The 20,011-nt window shown below is 38.4% G+C and overlaps 3 protein-coding genes across 5 annotated transcripts; 2 read left to right on the plus strand and 1 right to left on the minus strand.

Moving 5' to 3' along the window:
• Positions 1-904: 904 nt before the first annotated feature.
• Positions 905-5,592, plus strand: LOC111803091 (calcium-transporting ATPase 2, plasma membrane-type). The gene is made up of 7 exons (XM_023687360.2): positions 905-1,357; positions 1,837-1,891; positions 1,978-3,920; positions 4,016-4,174; positions 4,283-4,454; positions 4,564-4,862; positions 5,000-5,592. The coding sequence occupies exons 1-7, from the start codon at positions 1,181-1,183 to the stop codon at positions 5,237-5,239; spliced, it is 3,045 nt and encodes a 1,014-aa protein (XP_023543128.1). The 5' UTR covers positions 905-1,180; the 3' UTR covers positions 5,240-5,592.
• A 99-nt stretch (positions 5,593-5,691) lies between these two features.
• On the plus strand, positions 5,692-10,720 carry DG1 (Tetratricopeptide repeat (TPR)-like superfamily protein). The gene is made up of 9 exons (XM_023687361.2): positions 5,692-6,407; positions 6,494-6,685; positions 6,887-6,968; positions 7,059-7,250; positions 7,420-7,533; positions 8,606-8,699; positions 8,779-8,936; positions 9,269-9,700; positions 9,919-10,720. Exons 1-9 carry the CDS (start codon positions 5,830-5,832, stop codon positions 10,654-10,656), a joined length of 2,580 nt encoding a protein of 859 aa, XP_023543129.1. The 5' UTR covers positions 5,692-5,829; the 3' UTR covers positions 10,657-10,720.
• Positions 10,721-12,533: 1,813 nt separating this feature from the next.
• Positions 12,534-19,064, minus strand: TRB2 (Homeodomain-like/winged-helix DNA-binding family protein). 3 transcript variants are annotated; one of them, XM_023687365.2, is made up of 7 exons: positions 18,715-19,064; positions 17,970-18,221; positions 17,665-17,876; positions 16,878-16,962; positions 16,152-16,235; positions 13,218-13,593; positions 12,534-12,883 (listed from the first exon to the last, which is right to left on the minus strand). In XM_023687365.2, exons 2-7 carry the CDS (start codon positions 18,132-18,134, stop codon positions 12,870-12,872), a joined length of 936 nt encoding a protein of 311 aa, XP_023543133.1. In that variant the 5' UTR covers positions 18,135-18,221; positions 18,715-19,064; the 3' UTR covers positions 12,534-12,869. The 3 variants fall into 3 exon arrangements, with proteins under 3 accessions (XP_023543133.1, XP_023543132.1, XP_023543134.1); XM_023687364.2 differs by having other exon boundaries at positions 12,534-12,912; XM_023687366.2 differs by having other exon boundaries at positions 12,534-12,912; positions 18,052-18,221; positions 18,715-19,060.
• Positions 19,065-20,011: the final 947 nt, after the last annotated feature.

Here is a 20,011-nt window from a genome sequence, read left to right on the forward strand (position 1 = left end):
TAAATTTTAAAAGTGATATTTAAAAGGAAGATGAATAGCTGAAAAACACCTAAAATTTCTTGAAAAAATCGCAATTTAAATTAATTCTTATATTTAAAGGTGAAAGTTATCTAGTAAAAAAATTTGATACAAATTTTTAATGAAGTTTTAATTATTTGACTTTACTTCATACAGAAAAATTATATTTGTGGATAAATTAAAGTACATTAAAAAAAAAAAAAAAGTTTATCAACTTACAAATTAAATCTTGAAATTTAAAGGTACCGATGATTGCCCCTCGCAGAAGTAGAAACTTGGCGGGAAATCCACGCATTGAACGCGTAAGAAAAGCAGCTTTTATGAAGGCTTTTTACATTTCCTTCCTTTTTGTCTTTTATCTAAAGGATAACGCGTCGTACCCATTTCCGTCATTTCCTGCAATGAAATTTTAACTTTTTTAAAAACATTATATTAATTTCAATTTCACCCAATAAAGTGACTACAAAAATATAAATAATAAAATATCTTATAATTAAAAGGAAAGTATTTCGAATCAATGGAGAGACATTTATTTTTAATAATTCAATTTAAGTTATATTATATTAAACGGACCAAAACTGCTTAACTTTAATGAATTCTTTTAATGGAGTTCGTAATAAAGTAAGAAAGTCCTTAATGGGATCTTGCCAAGAAAAAGAAAAAAAAAAAAAAAATTGGATGAAATTTCGGGAAATTGGAATGGATTAAGAACGAGTCTAAGAAACAGGAGACCAGAGAACTAGAGTAATGCAAAAAATTTCGGATCGACGCTCAATGGTTTGATTAACGTATACTAATTCCTTTACCCCTTCCATTCTTCTTCCTCCTCTGCAATTCATTGTTTTGGATTTTGTTTCTGAATCCAAAAATGGCGACGTAGAGAGAGAGAGAGAGAGAGAGAGAGAGAGAGAGAGAGAGAGAGAGAGAGAGAGAGAGAGAGAGAGATTCTGTACTTCGCCTTACTCGTTATTATTATTGTTATAGATTGTTGGTGTTAATTTCTGGTAATTATCGTAATTTGTTGTTTTCACGAAGCATCGCTGCAAGTCCGGGCCACCTCCGTAGAAAGTGACATTGAATTTGCTTCAGGACTTCCTTCGTTTCCTTTCTTTATATAACTGCGGATACCTAAGAATTTATTTTCACTAACTCACTCGGAAAAATGGAAAGGTTTTTGGAGGAGAATTTTGGGGCCGTCAAGCCCAAAAACTCGTCTGACGAGGTGCTACAGAAGTGGAGGGACCTTTGTGGGGTGGTCAAGAATCCCAAAAGGAGGTTTCGATTCACTGCCAATCTCTCCAAGCGTGGCGAAGCGGCTGCTATGCGCCAGAATAATCAGGTTCCTCTTCCTATTTCCATTCTATCAACGATTATCTCTGCTCATTTTCACTCTCATTGTGAATATATGATTAAATTTTCAATAACCTGTCATATAAGCTTTTGGGTTCAATTCGATGATCATTAACATGATATCAAACCTAATGGTTCCCTATTTGAATCCCTTTGATCTTATTTCTTCCCAAATACTATTGATAGCTGCTCATGGGGCTAAACTCACCCAAAGAAAAGAAAAAAGCATTTGGTTTTGTGCTAATTAAGTCCACGAGTCAATGTATTAAGATTAGATTTACGTAACCCATCACCTTAAGCTTTTAGGTTGAGTGATGATGTAACCATAACCATTCAGTTTGTTTAAGATGAACAGGAGAACAATTTTTGCTTCTGCAACGCAAGGAACCCGACCACTTTACCTATGCCTGTTTCTCACCCAGTTTTTTCTTCTGCTATGAACTGACTTATCCACTCCATTTATTGTAGGAGAAGTTGAGGATCGCGGTTTTAGTCTCAAAAGCTGCATTTCAATTCATTCAAGGTGAGTATTTCTGGAGTTTTGATGAAGTAATGTGGTTACGTGAGGAGATTTTCGCATATTTGATGGAGTTTTTTATGGTATCTTAGGCGTGCAACTAAGTGATTATACCCTTCCGGAGGCAGTCAAAGCTGCAGGTTTCCATATTTGTGCTGATGAACTCGGGTCTATTGTGGAAGGCCATGATCCAAAGAAGCTTAAATATCATGGTGGGGTTGAAGGGATTGCTGGGAAGCTCTGTACATCAACAACAAACGGGCTTGATGGAGATGCTGATGCACTCAACCGTAGGCAAGAGATTTATGGAGTTAACAAATTTGCTGAGAGTGAACAGAGGAGTTTCTTGGTGTTTGTTTGGGAAGCCCTCCAAGACATGACTCTCATGATCCTCGGACTCTGTGCTGTCGTCTCTTTGGTGGTTGGCATAATAACAGAAGGATGGCCTCATGGGGCTCACGATGGCCTTGGAATTGTGGCTAGTATCTTCTTAGTTGTGTTTGTCACAGCAACTAGCGATTATCGACAATCCTTGCAGTTCAAGGACTTGGATAAGGAGAAAAAGAAGATATCAATTCAGGTTACAAGGAATAGTTACAGACAGAAAATGTCGATCTACGATTTACTTCCTGGAGATATTGTACACTTGTCTATTGGGGATCAGGTCCCTGCCGATGGACTATTCGTTTCAGGGTTTTCTGTGTTGATTGATGAGTCAAGTTTGACTGGAGAAAGTGAGCCAGTGATGGTGAGTACAGAAAACCCTTATCTTCTTTCAGGAACTAAAGTTCAAGATGGATCCTGCAAGATGATGGTCACTACTGTTGGGATGAGAACCCAATGGGGTAAGCTGATGGCCACTCTTAGTGAAGGTGGAGATGACGAAACTCCATTGCAAGTAAAATTGAATGGGGTAGCAACAATTATTGGGAAGATAGGTCTGTTCTTTGCCATCATCACTTTCGCTGTGTTGGTTCAAGGAATGCTTAGCCGTAAACTCCGAGAAGGGACTCACTGGAGCTGGTCTGGAGATGATGCATTAGAGATATTGGAATTCTTTGCTGTTGCAGTCACAATTGTTGTTGTTGCTGTTCCAGAAGGGCTTCCTTTGGCTGTGACATTAAGTCTTGCCTTTGCCATGAAGAAAATGATGAATGATAAGGCACTTGTCCGTCACCTGGCAGCTTGTGAAACTATGGGTTCCGCCACAAGTATCTGTAGTGACAAAACTGGAACAATCACTACAAATCACATGACAGTAGTCAAATCATGCATTTGCATGAATGTCAAGGAATCGAGTAATAACGCGTCAGGCTTCTGTTCTGACCTTCCAGCCTCTGTTGTCAAACTTCTGGTACAATCAATATTCAACAACACTGGAGGAGAAGTTGTAATCAACAAAGAAGGCAAACGTGAGTTGTTGGGCACTCCCACTGAGACTGCAATATTAGAGTTTGGTCTCTCACTTGGTGGGGATTTTCAGGCTGAGAGACAGGCAGCAAAGCTTATTAAAGTTGAGCCGTTCAACTCTTCAAAAAAGCGGATGGGTGTTGTCCTTCAATTTCCTGAAGGTGGTTTCCGTGCTCACACTAAAGGGGCCTCGGAAATAGTATTGGCTGCCTGTGACAAGGTGATCAACTCGAGTGGTGAGGCTGTTCCTTTAGATGAAGCTTCCATCAAGCATCTCAATGCTACTATCAATCAATTTGCTGGCGAGGCTCTCCGAACACTTTGCCTTGCCTATATGGAACTGGAAAAGGGATTCTCTGTCAATGATCCCATTCCAGTTTCTGGTTATACCTGTATAGGAATTGTGGGAATTAAAGATCCTGTTCGTCCTGGTGTTAAGGAGTCTGTTGCAACTTGTCGTTCAGCTGGTATTACTGTACGAATGGTTACTGGTGACAATATCAATACTGCAAAAGCTATTGCGAGGGAATGTGGAATTCTCACTGATGATGGCATAGCCATTGAGGGTCCAGATTTCAGAGAGAAAACTCAAGCGGAATTGCTTCAAATCATTCCCAAAATTCAGGTGCTTAGTTGTTTTCCTAATCTCTCTGCATCCTCCAGTTTCCCACAATTAGTTTATCTGATTCACAGTTAAGAAAACTCCTGATTTTTATGTAGGTGATGGCTCGATCTTCACCTCTAGATAAGCACACTCTGGTCAAGCATTTGCGGACCACCTTTGATGAAGTTGTTGCAGTTACTGGTGATGGGACAAATGATGCTCCTGCACTTCACGAAGCAGATATTGGACTAGCAATGGGCATCGCTGGAACTGAGGTGAGTTTAACATCGAGCTACTTGAACTCCAAGAAAACATATCTGCATTAGTTTACGATATTCTCTGCCGTTAAGACTGCTTGATGGACCTCTGTTTCTGGCTTTCAGGTCGCCAAAGAGAGTGCTGATGTGATCATTCTTGATGATAATTTCTCTACCATAGTGACTGTGGGAAAATGGGGTCGTTCCGTTTACATAAATATCCAAAAATTTGTGCAATTCCAGCTGACTGTTAACATAGTGGCGTTGATCGTAAACTTCTCTTCAGCATGTTTGACAGGTTAAATGTCTAAGCACCTCCTATTGCTTGGTTCACTTATTTTTATTAGGCCCAATAATTCTTGTTTTCCTTCTTCTGCTAACCTTTTGGCGTGAAAACATTGCTTCAGGTAATGCTCCTCTTACTGCAGTCCAGCTCTTGTGGGTGAACATGATTATGGATACACTTGGAGCGCTGGCTCTCGCCACTGAGCCTCCAAATGATGGCTTGATGAAGCGCTTACCTGTTGGGAGGAGAGGAAGCTTTATCAGCAATGTCATGTGGAGAAATATCATGGGCCAGTCCTTTTATCAGTTAATTGTGATATGGTTTTTACAGGCCAAAGGGAAAGAAGCGTTCAATCTAGACGGCCCTGACTCTGATCTGATACTGAATACACTCATCTTCAATTCCTTTGTGTTCTGTCAGGTACGTGACCGGTATTGATTTTAGAATTTGGTTATGAATTCAAATATTTTCTTGTGGAAGATGAAAATTATGGTAAAAAACCAAATGATTTTCAAACGCAACCCACATATCCAAACTAAATTTCTTTTTTGTGGCAGATTTTCAACGAAGTAAGTTCGAGGGAGATGGACAAAATCAATGTCTTTAAAGGCATACTTGATAACTATGTGTTTGTGCTTGTGATTGCTTCCACCATCATCTTCCAAATCATAATCATCGAATTCCTGGGAACATTTGCAAGCACAACCCATCTGGATTCGTCGCAGTGGCTGTTCAGCGTGGCGATTGGATTCCTAGGCATGCCCATTGCTGCTGTGTTGAAGACTATTCAAGTATGAGTATAAACAAACCCACATCAAAGCACAGAGAAACATGTTTCTTCAACCACATAGATTTAGTGAGGCCGTTGTTTGTCTGTCGGACTGTAGTTTAGCTCTGTGATTCCTATGTATTATATATTAGTGGCCATAAAGTCGGTGGTCTACGATTGCTTCGTTAAATTTGAATATCTATTCCCTTGCTATATGCACCATTCTTTTATTCTTTTTTCTTCCATTTTCATCCCACTCTTGTAGCTGTGGCGGATGACAGACATACTTCCAATTGGAAGATTATTCTATGTTCTTCCTTCATCATTAAACTTTTTTTTTTCTTTTAAATTTCAATCCTATTATTCTCATTATTTCTCGAATATTTATACTCGGTTTGTATTTTTTTTTTTTTTTTTTTTTTTTTTTGACAATTTAATATCTTTATTATTTAATTTTTGAACTTTAAGAACTTTTAAGGAGGATGATGGATGTGTTTGAGATATAATTGAAGTAATCGTGAGGATGGCTGTGCTCTTGCGGGCGCGGGATTGAAGGCATGTATAAGTAGTAGCGCCTTTCTATCGCAAGCAATTTCTGTGGAATCTTCGCCACCAGAAATGGAAGCTTTGAGCACAAATGCATCAGTTCCTTCCCCGAAGTTTGAACCTGATATCGAGAAAATTAAGCGAACGCTCCTCCAGAAGGGTGTCCATCCCACTCCCAAAATCGTCCGCTCACTCTGCAAGAAAGAAATTCAGAAGCACAATCGCAAACTCAAGCGACTGGCTGAACGACAAGACGCTCAGTCGCCACCCCTTTCTGAGTCCCAGAAGCAGCTAATCGAGGAGGAAACTCATTTTCTGACGTTGAGAAGCGAGTACAAGGAGTTCTCGAAGGCCATTGAGGCTAGACCAGCCGGTGGCTTGATGGTCGGAAGGCCTTGGGAGAGACTGGAAAGAGTTAACCTTAAAGAGCTTACCGGTTTTAGAACGGAGTACAATCGGGATAATCTGAAGAAGGAGAGTTTGAGAGAATTGAGGAAACTGTTTGAGGCTCGTAAGCTCGAGGAATTGCAATGGGTTTTAGACGACGATGTGGAACTGAAGGAAGAGTGGTTGGGTAGTGAAAATGGTCAATCTGACGCCGTGAAACGGAGGCGCGGCGACGGAGAGGTTATTCGGTTCCTTGTTGATAGGTTTGTTTTGGTTAAGTTCGGTTTCTAATCAATTACCGACGACTATGAAATGTTCGATAACTCGATAGCAACGTTACTATTTTCAGGCTTAGTTCGAGACCAATTTCCATGAGAGATTGGAAATTCTCAAGGATGATGATACAGTCAGGATTGCAGTTTAATGAAGGTCAACTACTTAAAATTTTGGATGCTCTTGGTGCCAAGGGATGCTGGAAACAGGCCTTATCAGTGGTTGAGTGGGTGTACAATCTTAAAAGTCACAGCCATTCTAAAAGCAGGTAAGTTCCTTTATCCATACTGAATTACATATGTGAAAAACTAGACTGGCGAATGTTGTCTATTACCTTCTTTGTTGGAAACTTCCTCAATTTTGATTCATTTCTACTCATACATGTTTTGGTCAATGTATTAGCTTCATTTTTTAGTTCACTCATGAAGTCAGTGTTTTTCTGTTATTAAAGAACTTGTACCTTTTGCAGGTTTGTCTATACAAAACTTTTAGCTGTTCTTGGGAAGGCAAGGAAACCTCAGGAAGCCCTTCAGATATTTAATTTGATGAGAGTAATGTTGTAGTGCGTTTGTCCTTCATATTCCTTTCTTTTTTCTTTATGTATGTGATGTTGTTAGATATGATATAGTTGTCTTATTCAGGGAGATGGCCAGATATATCCTGATATGGCTGCATATCACAGTATAGCTGTGACGCTGGGTCAAGCTGGTCTCTTGAAACAATTGCTGAAAATTATTGAATGCATGAGGCAGCAACCGTCTAAAAAAGTTAGGAACATGTGCCGTAAATATTGGGATCCTGCAGTTGAACCTGACCTTGTTATATATAACGCTGTAAGATACCATATTTATGTAGCATTTTGACACGTCCTTAGAAATTCGACGTATTTAAAGGAATGCTAAAATACTCCACGTGACATGAATTACTAGTAGTACTACCTTTTTTTCATTGTTCAGTCATTATACTAGTAGAAGTAGCTAATCCCCCTAAAATTACTGCTAGATTTTGAACGCATGCATTCCCACCCTTGAGTGGAAAAGTGTCTACTGGGTGTTCACACAATTGAGAAAGAATGGTTTAAAACCTAATGGAGCAACATATGGACTTTCTATGGAGGTACTTGCTGTATCCTATTTCTTGAATTGAACCTCTTGCTTCTTCTTTTTTTTTTTTTTTTTTTTTTTTTTTTTTTTTTTTTTTCATTTATTGGAGTTTGGTGGTGCCTGAATGAGATTATGAATGGAGGCCGTGAGGTTAATACCGGAAAAGAGCTCTCTCTCGCACTTACACGCATACTTTGATTCGAAGTTATTGTTTTGAGATAGGATGGTATTTGTCTTTTGTATGCGCAGTCTATGCTTTTGCCTATTTATGTTCTTTCACTGAAGGGCTACATTACTGATCAAGTATAAATTCAACCTCTCTCTCATTGGATTTGAACTAGGAGGAGAATATCAATTCTAAGAGGAATATCTGGGGTGAATCCTTTCATTCTAACCAATGTCTTAGAAGGATTAAGGCGGCCTTGAGTCTTTTCCTCTTGAAGAGTCTAGGCGTAAGCCTCGAGGTGGTATGAGGTGCAAGCTTCAAGTATTACTAAACATAACAGTCATATAAAAGTTTTAAAAAAAATGTTCAAATCGTCACTATTCAATCTTTTATTTTTTTTTGAAGAATGAAGCAAATTAATATTATTCTTCTAAGAGGCATAGAGACTTAAAAATCAAGAAAGTGATTAGTAGCCTTGTTCTCCAACCATGTTTATATTGAATCTCGAAATCATATCCAAGCAGTATAGTTAACCACCTCTAATGCTCGGCACTAACTAATCACTACAAATATTTGAACCTTCGCTCTTGGAAACTGTCTCCCAAGGAGATAGAGCTAGGCCCACCAATTCTCCCAGTGTAAGTTAATTGAGTTGATGACTTCTCCTTCTTCCTATCAGTGTATATAATAGCATATTATTTACTGCAGCTTTGCCCTTTTTTCCATTTTCTTGTGCTGATGACTAGTTAGACCCTCCAGGATATTCTTGGAACGTTTCCTAGTAAGCTAGGATTGATGTTTTATTTTTTAATAAGTGGCAACTTGTCTGATGTCTTGAATGGATGAAAGTATGTCACTACATATTTGTCTGTCTTTGATATATTTGTAATTAAACCTTATGACACATGATTGTTGAAAGGTTATGCTGAAATCTGGTAAGTATGAGCAAGTTCACATGCTCTTTACAAAAATGAAGAATAGTGGATCAACACTGAAGGCAAATACTTACAGAGGTAGTTTCATTTGCATGTTTTCTACAAATGGTGGTTGTCTGGACCCTTGACTTGATATATCTCTGACTTGTGACTGTAGTTCTTGTCAAAGCTTTTTGGGAGGAAGGAAATGTCAGTGGAGCTATTGAGGCAGTCAGGGACATGGAACAAAGAGGAGTAGTTGGATCTGCCAGTGTCTATTATGAACTAGCTTGTTGTCTATGCTACCATGGGAGGTGGCAAGATGCATTAGTAGAGGTGGGTTCCTCGTCAATATATATCTTACTTATTTAGCATATGACCTTTTAGGACCTTTGTTAAGAATCGTTTCTTTCTTTGATTCTAGAATCTATACATCCTGGCTTCAGTGAATTTATGTTCGACCTGCAATGATGGTTTTCTTTTCTTTCTTCTTCTTCATGATTCTTGCAATAAATCTTTCCAAAAGGGTTGCAGCAATGTTTATAACAATTTAAAATCTAGGCATTATAATTATGCATTCAAATTTTGTGAAAATACATCATCATATTTAGATTGTGTAACAATAGCAGGCTTGGAATTTCTTTTCTCATTATTAAATGTGGCTGCAGGTGGAAAAAATGAAAACACTATCACACATGAAACCTTTGGTGGTGACCTTTACTGGCATGATCTTATCTTCCTTTGATGGTGGACATATTGATGATTGTATATCTATTTTCGAGTACATGAAGCAAAAATGTGCGCCAAATATAGGAACCATAAACACCATGCTTAAAGTTTTTGGTCGAAATGATATGTTTTCTAAAGCTAAAGATTTATATGAAGAAATAAAGAGAAAAGCTGATCATTCCTCCCAGAGTAGTGCTGTTTCTTCTATAGTCCCAGATCAATATACGTATGACTCAATGCTTCAGGCAGCTGCGAGTGCACAGCAGTGGGAATATTTTGAGAATGTATACAGGGAAATGGCTCTATCGGGATACCGGCTTGATCAGAGTAAGCATGCAATGCTACTTGTGGAAGCATCAAGAGCTGGGAAGGTAAAATCTATTTTTATTTCATTGATCTAGATTCTAGAACCTTTAACCTGTACGATATGCAACTCAATTCTTGAAAACTGCATGCTAGTAGAACGCGTCAGGTGTTTGGTTATTTCTCGACATTGACCTTTTAATTTTATATCTTCCTTTATTTGTTGAGAAGTTATTCTTGAATAGATGGGCACCTGAACTAATATGCTTCAGTTTATCGATTTCAGTGGTATCTTTTAGATCATGCATTTGACACAATCTTGGAAGCTGGACAGATTCCCCATCCACTGTTGTTCACAGAACTGATATTGCAACTTACAACTCAAGATAACTATGAGCAGGCTGTCACCTTAGTTAGGACCATGAGTTATGCTCCATTTCAAGTAAGTGAAAGGCAATGGACAGAAGTTTTTGAAGGTAACACGGACAGAATTTGTTGGAATAACTTGAAAAAACTGTCGGATGCTCTTAGCGACTGTGATGCATCAGAAGCCACAGTTTCGAACCTGTCAAGGTCACTGCAACCTCTTTGCAAACGTGGCATACCAGAAAACACCTCCCAGTCTATAGTCAGTGACCATGATACAACGGATGGACTACAACTTCCTGGATCTGAAAACATGGAGAATATGAAGCTTCACCTAGATCACGTCACTGATTGTTGTGAAGGGTCATTGGATATAATTCCTGTTAATCATGCAAGCTTGAACTGTGATTCAAAGATGCCCCCTTGGTCACTGAGTCTTTCTGATGGTGTTTTAGAAACTGGGAAGTTTTCAGATCGGTCCAACAATGAGCGCTCAACTTTTGATTTGCGTGATGACAGCGAAGATGATGAGGAAGAACTTAGCATGTTACTTGATGGATTTGATGATCCTTATGATTCAAACTTACCTTCTGTCGATGAAATACTGAAAACCTGGAAAGAGGAGAGGAAAAACGATGGGTTATATCTCCACCCTTAAATTAGTACACTTAAGTAGTGTCTTGTTTATTGTCTGTATATGGTACGTATTTACACACTTTGCATATCCATAGCTTTAATAGTTAATAGTAAGGCAGCCTTTTTCCAAAACGCAGGAAAGAACGTTCTACTGGTAATCATCCTCCCAAATGGAAGAGTATATGATATAATTAAATATATAATATATAGTCTTAAAATTGTACATTTAAAGGGTAACGTGGACTTTTCCTTTATTTTTTACTATTATTCTTCAAATTCTCAAGTAGCTTCGAAGGGTGACTAATGGAAGGGGAAACCCTAAGGAACACCGATTAACCTCGGCTTCTTCTGCGTGTCGAACCTCGGTGCTTGCCAATATCATCATTGACAGTGTCCGCCAGTAACCCTAATTCCTCGAAATGTCATCAATTGTCTCTAAACTTCCGGCCAAAGCTTTAGTGAGACGTCTCACTGTCGCTTCAAGACCATTGCTAGTTCGCTCCCTCAGCACCGTCTCCGAGGAACGAACCCAGAAACTCGAGAGGATCGCCGATGAGATGCTCGACCTTACTAAAATCGAACGGCATGACTATGCCATCCTCTTCCGGTTGAAAATGGGGTTAAACAAGTACGGGCCTGCAGTTTCTGGGATAAGTGCACCAGGTTCAGCCGCCGCTGGATCTGCCTCTGCCGTAGCAAAGGAGGCTGAGAAAACCGTGTTTGATATAAAGCTCGAGAAATTTGATGCGGCGGCGAAGATCAAGATCATAAAGGAGGTAAGAACGTTCACTGATTTGGGTCTGAAGGAGGCTAAGGATTTGGTGGAGAAGGTGCCCGTGGTGCTCAAGAAGGGAGTAACGAAGGATCAGGGAAACCCAATTATTGAAAAGCTTAAGGAATTGGGAGCTACTGCGGTACTGGAATGACTTCGTTTTTTCCCCCCTCGTCATTTCGTTTGTTCGTTCTGGAGTAGAATAATGCTGCCACTTGTTTGAGTTCTCCACTGGATTTTCAATGAGAATCACTTCATTTCTGACGTTCTTAGGCGGACCTGAAGAATTTAACAAGTTCATATTCCTCATGTAAACGAAGAGCATGAATCTGTTCTAATAGCTCTTCCTATCTGTCTCTACTCATGTGAAATGTGATATATGAAAAATGTGTACTTCAAGTTTTGCAAGATTTCCTTGAGGTGAGCCTGAGATTGTTGAAGAGCAATGAAACAATTCTCATTCCGCTACTTCCACCGTTGCCTTATATGTATTGGTCAATGGCAATGGATGCTTTTTATGGGTTGTTCATAAGTTGCTGAAGATATACAATCATGCTAATAGCCCTCCATTGTGTGGCATCCTTCAGAATCAAAGGTGCATTTAGAAACCCATGTTTATAAGGATTTTTTAGAATGAAAGTGGCGAGATATCCATCTAGTCAATTAATTTTTACTAATAAATTCTCCCCTTGTTTTCCCTCCACAAACGAATTGGACCTTTCATAAGAACGCCGAATACAATTCTAGCTGCCAAATTACGGATCTTATGGGAACTTTTAAGAACATCCTCTTAGGCTTGAGTTTCTATTACATAGTATATGTTCAAGTTCAAATCATGGTTTTATTAATCTTGTAGTGTCATGGTCGATTGCTGATCGAACCAAAGTATAGCAATGAGATTTCTTTTTTTATCACTAATAAATGATAGTGTTCATTTCCTCCGGTTGAGGAGGTTCATACCTGCAGAAACGCTTCGATCAGCAATTCAGTTGTCCTTTATTTTCCAAAACCGGGATTATACCTGCTGGACACACCATTCAAGTCAAGATGTTAGCTCTTTTGGCTGCTCTGTTTCAAAGTAGGGTGAGTGTCTTACCTACTTCAGTGATTAGAACAATGGAGAGAGAAAGCACAATTGGGTTGAGAAACTTCTTCCCAGTTGTGTATTGGGTGAACAGAAAATCTTAATTTACAAATTCGATTTGTCTTAGAATCATCAAGACATGTCGAGAAAACACCCTTTTTAAGATTAAGTACGCATCTCTCTCTCTCCAAAATCCTTTACTCTTTGTTTGATTTGAAAATCACATTACCGACATACACTTCTGATGATACGATCCCCAGAAGCCGTTTTTCTCACAAGGCAATCATAATTCTGCAGATTTACAACGCTAACAATATCTACAGTTTAGTTACAATCACTTGCACATGGAAATGCAGCAGCCAGCAGCACCTTCATCTTCTCAGAATACATTGCCTACAGTTGTCATTGCAAAGTTTTGTTATCTGCCAAAATAAAATAAAAGGGAGCGAAAAGAAAAAGGTCAAGTGACAGAAAAATCAATAGGCTTGAATTTTCCTTCTCATGGTTGTTTCGTAACATACAAGTCCAATAATGCCAGACATCAATGCAATAAAAGCAAGTGCTAAATGATATACATCGCAAGATGGTGAACATGGTGAATAACAAAAGATTTTCATTAAATTTATAACACAGGTACATATGTGAGTGTACAGTGTCCTAATTAAACAAGATATGCAGGAGCATTAAGTACGTAGTAATTTATGACTGAAGCAGTGCGTTGCATTACCTTGGAGAAGAACTTTCTGAACAGGACTTCTACTAGGGAATGTTCTGCACTCCAACGCCTTCATTGCTGCTTCAGCAAAAACTTGTGCTGATTCAGCTTCAGCCTCTGCTTCTTCTGCTTCCCTTGCTGCCCTTTCAGCCTCTGCAATGGCAGCCTCTGCCTCAGCGACTGCACGTGCAGCAGCTATAGCTGCCTCCTCTGCAGTCATTACCTTCATCTTTGAAAGTTCCGAGTCAACCTGGGATTTAGTGATGATTTTGACTTCACTCTTCTCGGCCTTTGAAGAATCCAAGTGCTTGTTCTCAAGGAGTAACAATGGAACATTTCTTCTTCCAGATAAGGCAGAATTTGGAGCAATTCTGTACTTATGCTTTACCTACCCAAACAAAATCCATATAAATGATCTAATAGCAAATTTCAGCATTACCATTCATTTGCCAGCGTCAAGTCCACCATTTTCTTTGTGATTTTTTTTTTACGAATTCAGTATTACTTGCATCATAGTTTACAACGGTGCCTTGAGTTATCAATATATCACACTTTTAACTTCTCAGAATGAAAAGGAAAATAATACTCTAATTTGAGCATAATAGATCATCCTCCAGAAATGTTTTCTGAAATTGTGCTTTCAATGAAATACTCTAGCATCAGGGTCCATTAAACCCCTCCTCCATCACAATCTGACTAAGCAAACTCTTTTAGAAGATATTTGATACTAGTTATGGTTCCACAACAAATCCCGTACAAAGTTGAGAGAAACGAGACCAGACTTTAAATGTAGAGCCACAATTTGGACAAAGTAGGGACACATAAAACAATGAAGGCATAGCACTTGTAGCTGGCAGAGTCCATCGATATGCCATGTTACACATCTAATCCTCCTTGGGAAAATGGCTGCAAAAAATTGGTGCAAGTTTCTTATTTGATCACTGAACAAGAGAACGCCGTCTATAGGGGGATAAGTTCAGGAAAAGGAAAACCAAGCACCTACTACAAAGCTTCCTCTTCTTATTGTCTTCACACATATTGGGCTGGGCCCGGAATATAACATATGTCACACTTTAGGAAGAAGGGCACAACATAGGTGAGGATGTATTCGCCTGTTTTCGATACTAGACACGTCTGGCATTATAGGTAGATTGAGATGTCACCTATCACGAGAGACGACTCCTCCATACCTATTAGACTTCTCCAGAGTCTGATATATACGAGGGCACCCCTACTTATGCAAAGGAAGCGCAATGACCACATGGATCTTAGAAGTAGGAAACGTGAGACTAAGTGTGCTCTAGAACCCGTATACACCTTGATGCCACTTACATCCTTGGAATAGGAGTACGTTGGGTATATGAACCTTAAGAGCCTAAGAGGACTAGAAATGAACCCAAGTCATGGAATTGGCAACTTTGGGATTCTGATTGAGCACATACCTTAAGAAACATTGAGTAGAAGAAGTTTCGATGAGAGCCTAAATGTATAATTTTTATACTCATTTCCCACGACAGTTGAGGACATGACCATAGATTAGTGTAACGTAGAATTTGTTGTGGGATCTGGAGGGGTTTATTTAGGGTTTGTAAAGGAATGAGGGATGCGGATATTTTGGAGTGAAGCTGAGGCTTGTAGGAGAGAAAGTTGGTCTCTCTCAAATGTGCCGGAAGTTATCTTGTTCTGTAGAGTTTTCTTTGTGATTTCTATCTTGATTTCCTTTTCTTAATTGTAAGGACGTGTTGAATCTCTTCATTATAGGTTAGAAATCGCAACAGGGATTGTATTCCCTGTTTCCATATATTGATGGGTTTTTCCGATTGCAGGGAAGAAGATACCTAACACCAATTTCATGACTTGCCAATGTAAGGACTCCATTCTTGGGATGGCAAACACTGTTGCGATTAGTTCTTTTACATACACCAAGGCTGCCCTTGCTCCTCACTGACCCAACCCCCACAACGTAGGGGCCATCCTCAACAACAAACAACCGCTCAATTTTCGGTAAAAAAGGAACCAAGAAATTTACCATGGATCGTTTTAGCTACTGACAAGCTTGTTGGTCTTAGGCGTATCTATGAACTGGTCCCTTCTCATTAGTTCCATGAGTGGCCACAAAATGTGTCCATCATCCTTTATAAATTTTCTTTAGTACCCAGTTAAACCAAGGAACTACGCTAATTCCTTCGACATTCTTGAAACACACGAGACACGCAAGGATTGATTTTTGTGCTGATCAGCTGATACCCCATACTTCGTAATATATGACTGAGGTACTCCAGATCCATTTAGGCAAACACACATTTTCTGGAGGTCAGCATACTGCCTTTGATCATGAGGCAATGCATCCAAGTGCTGGACACAAGAATCCAGACTAGGGCTACAAACCAAAATGCCACTAAAAAAAAACACAAACAAATCACCTCAAATAACACCTCGTCGTCAAGCATGACCTGTCTACTAAAGCAATGACTTGTGTCCCATTGATAAAATCTCAATTCAAAGAATTTGTTTCCCCAACCGAACAATTTCAAGAACCGACTGCCAAGAGGATTACTCAAACAGCAGGGGTCACACGATTTTGAGTGGTTTGCTCCCTCCTACTAACAACTAGAACCGGCTTACCCCTTTCCCCCTCCCCTTTTGATTTATTTTTTTTACATTGTAGTTTCAAACCTTACTTTCCCCCTAGACATTCCACACGAACACTCCCCGTGGACTGACACACTCTCGTGCATAAAAGTTCAAAAAACATCCTTCCAATTACCCTAACTATTCTATAATTCTCTAAGCCACTGCTCCTTCACACCTTCCTCCAAGCAAAGACATTAGCACAGGCTTACCAGTCATATTCAATTAGCTTTATGGCTCAACAGTCTCGAGACTTGAAAGCAGCTAGAATAATTGTTGTTCCATACAATTTCTGGATTATAGTAGGAGAATTACCTTTATCAACTTTCCATTTGCAGTCATATGCTTTAATTTTGTTGAAAGGAGTTTTTTAAGGTTTGGTGGAGCCCAGTAATGTTCCTGCACGAAGAACAAATGATAACTTCAAATTTTATAGAATCATTTTTGTCAACAAAAAAACAATCATGTAGAGGCATCAAGGTAAGATGGAACTGAGAATTGCATAAACTAGGGTCATATGTGTGACTTCAAATGACCAGAGTACACAATTTGATAGGGATTTAAATTATGAATAAAAAAGACCCAGGAACTGAAAGTATATAACTAAGTACCCAATCTTAGAGATGATAAAACTGCGTGAAAGAAGTGAATTAGATAAACACGAGGAAAACCTTTTCGAAATCTCTTGGGTTTTTGTTAGATGTCTTATCACTCTTTTTGTTCCTTTCCTCCTCTTTTAATGAAAAGCTCTTTCTTATTTTAGACACACACACAGAGGCTAGCATGAAAAGCTATAAACAGATCAATAAATCACATTTTAGTAGACTTTTGACTGGTTGGCATCCCTTCCACAGAAAGAAAATGACATATAACAGGAGGTCATAGCAATTACAACACTAAGGTCTTGATAATTGTCCATTCTGCGCACAAGAAATAATGAAGGACACAGCAGTGAATACTAAGGTAGGCAGGAAAGGTAAGATCTTTACTGCACATACAAAATTGCAAACATTTGGATTCAAAGGTGTTATGCATTAGCACCTCTATGTACAGAGCAATTGCAGCCCGGTCAGAACCTCTTGGCTCCTTTAAGTTGTTAATCGCCTCTGATATAAGTCTGTCCAATCTACACCATGCAAAAGAGGTCGTATAAATCAGTTCAAAATCAGGAAAGGAAGGATGAAGCACCTGCAGCGTCCAATGAAAGACTAATTCTAGAGCATGCTGCTTAAAAACCATGTCTGATGGATAAAAATCAATTTGACAATTATATTTTCACATGCTGAATGGAGGTGAAAGATCACTTAGATCATTAACGTGTCATTTCTTAGCTCAAGATAACTACCATAGAGGCAAGATGTAAGATTATAGAGCCAAAAAATATCTCTTGTTCCCTCCTCTGATTACAGGAAAGCTGAACAAAAAAATTGAAGAATTATTGCCTCCAAAAAAGATAAGGAAAAAAACTAAATTTGAGTGGCACTAAATGCAATAAAGCCGAGGGGCATGGTAATGCATTAGAAAAGTTGTACTTGTGTGTGTGTGTGTGCGCGCGCTCACGCTTGAGGCAATGACTTCTCATTGTAGCATCTTTGGTGCATGTCATTGGCTAAAAATTATTTAATCATTAATCATCAATTTACTGTGAGTTCAAGAATGCCAAGATTTACTTTACTAGAAAATTTAGCTAGCTATGCGCTATGGTATTTGATATTTTTAATTAGACTATGTGAACCCAAATAACAATTGGTTATGCAACAATCACAATAAATATCTGACTATTTCACCCTGGAACAAAAATGATTCACATGACCAGCTGCCATGAGACCTTGCTAGTGGCTCTTTTGGGGCATTAGTGCGAGTTGTTCCATTCGAAATTGCAAGTGGCTTAGCGTCAACAATCTCCTCATTCTGAAGCATGGTGCTTAGAGCCATAGGATTATCATGATGTTTTAGGGCCAAAGAATTCTTTTTAAGTGCGAGCTTGGCTTTTTGCCTAGACCCCCATATTGCAGTAACATTTATATTTCTCCACTTATCCTGTTCAGAGCCAAAATTAGATTGAAAAATAATTAAATGTTTCAGTAAACCAAGCACTGTGTTTCCAAGTAGAATATGAAAGAAAAACTCAACATGGGATGCTTGGCGAATTTCTACATCCTGTGACTCAATTACTCTGGTGATTGAACAAGAACTAGGGGGCGGGGTGAGGCACCTTGAGATCCACATTTGAGCGTTGATGCAAAATTGAGCTGAACTCAGGATCCGTGAGTATTGTGCGCCATTTGCCTGCTCCATGCTTGATCACTCCTGCTTTAAGGGCAGCTTCTTCTTCAGCTGTCCATTTTTGCTTTGGCGCACCCATTTGCAAATGTCCACTCGACACTGCAACAATTTTTGCAGCATTTGTAGCGTACACCATTAAGCAATCAAATCAATTCATGGAAAACATATCACTGGCCAGTAAATAATTCCATTGTTTACAATAAAGAGAGAGTTTTCAAAGTTCATGAAATTGCTCATAAGAGGTTTTCAGCGCAAATTTGATCGATTTCAGAGCAAAAAGAACAAAATGGTCGATCAAATGGATGAGTGGGTAGACAAAGCTTTCATGTAAAAAATGTTTCGTCCTTCATGGAGGAGGAAACATGATTTTAGCACCTTGTAAAGTTATTGATCGAACATAGAGAGTTGCAACATTATTTCTACCCAGTAATTCAAATTGCTAAACATATCTAATCAATTTTCTCTCCGAAGAGGTCCGATACTGTTGTGCCTCAAAATAGTTCGATTTCCACCGTACAATTCATTGAAACTGAAAAACGCAAAACAGATACTTGAACAAACAGAACTGAATCAAAATTCTATATCTTCTTACCTTACAAGAAAATAGGGAAGAACACAATATCGTAGCTGGGTTAACTTTCGAGACAAACAAAGCCCGCTGCTTAAACCATTTTCTGTCGTTCAGATTGTCCTAAAGATTTCCCGGCAAATTGCGAGTGCGTGTCCGATCGGAAGAAAGATCCGCCAAGAAGTGGGCAAATTATTTTGACGACGAGAAATTTAGCGAACACATCGTCGAAACTACACGAATCTTGGGAGGAACAAACGATAGAAATAAAGAATGGAGCGGAAATTGCTTTCGAGAGCAGAGAAAAAAAGGTAGGAAATTGAAATTGGAACAGTATCTATTTATCTGTCATAATAATTCAATCAGACCCTCGTTTGAAGCAAATCACTGCCAATTGGAGTTAGCGGGTAAAGTAAAGCTGCATACCTCCAATTGCGATTAAATGTATATTATAACCACAGAAACACATACAAATTAAGGAAACTAATTAATAAATTTTTAATCAACATTTGATGTTCTGACTTTGTGTATCATTTCATTTTGAAAACAGATTGGAATGTCGGAGTGAGAGATATAATGTTGGATATGGAGACTAAATATATTGTGGAGAGCTAGTGGACGATGGTGTAGGAGTGTCATAATATCGTCGTGTTGACAAAAAAACACTTACTATAACAAGTTGTAGCAAAGCCCATTGCTAAAAGATATTATCGACTTTTGCCCATCACAAAGCTTTAAAACGACCCTTCTAAGAATAGCTGCCTCTTTCTAGAGATTTAAAATAAGAAATTGTAGGTGAGGTCTCTCTCAGTCTATTGAGAGTTTTGTCGAGTATGAATTCTAATACAACACAAACGTAAGAACCTTTAATAAAATTCAGTTAAACGTTAGATCATTCTATTGATTTTTTTAGATCCATAAGAAAAGATTCAAACGTTTCACTAAACTTTACGTTATGCATGTCCACTCAACAATAGATGCAATGTTATTTTCTGTAATGTTATACTGTGGTGTTATTTTGATGTCCCGAAATTTTAAAGGTGGAGCATCTAATTGAATTATGTTTAAGATGACTTAACTTATATTTGATAAATTATTTATTTGTTGGCATTTTGATAAATTATTTATTTATTTTTTTATATATTTGATAAATTATTTATTTGTTGGCATTTTGATAAATTATTTATTTATTTTTTTATATAGGGGTCAATTGCTCTAACCATGAGTATTTTTATTGATAAATTAAATATATAATCGTAAATTAATTTTATGATTAAATAATGTCACAATTTAACTAAATCTAAGAATTAAAGTTTGAAGT

The sequence above is a fragment of the Cucurbita pepo genome, chromosome 10, assembly GCF_057944985.1.
Source record: "Cucurbita pepo subsp. pepo isolate OVF chromosome 10, ASM5794498v1, whole genome shotgun sequence".
NCBI lineage: Eukaryota > Viridiplantae > Streptophyta > Magnoliopsida > Cucurbitales > Cucurbitaceae > Cucurbita > Cucurbita pepo.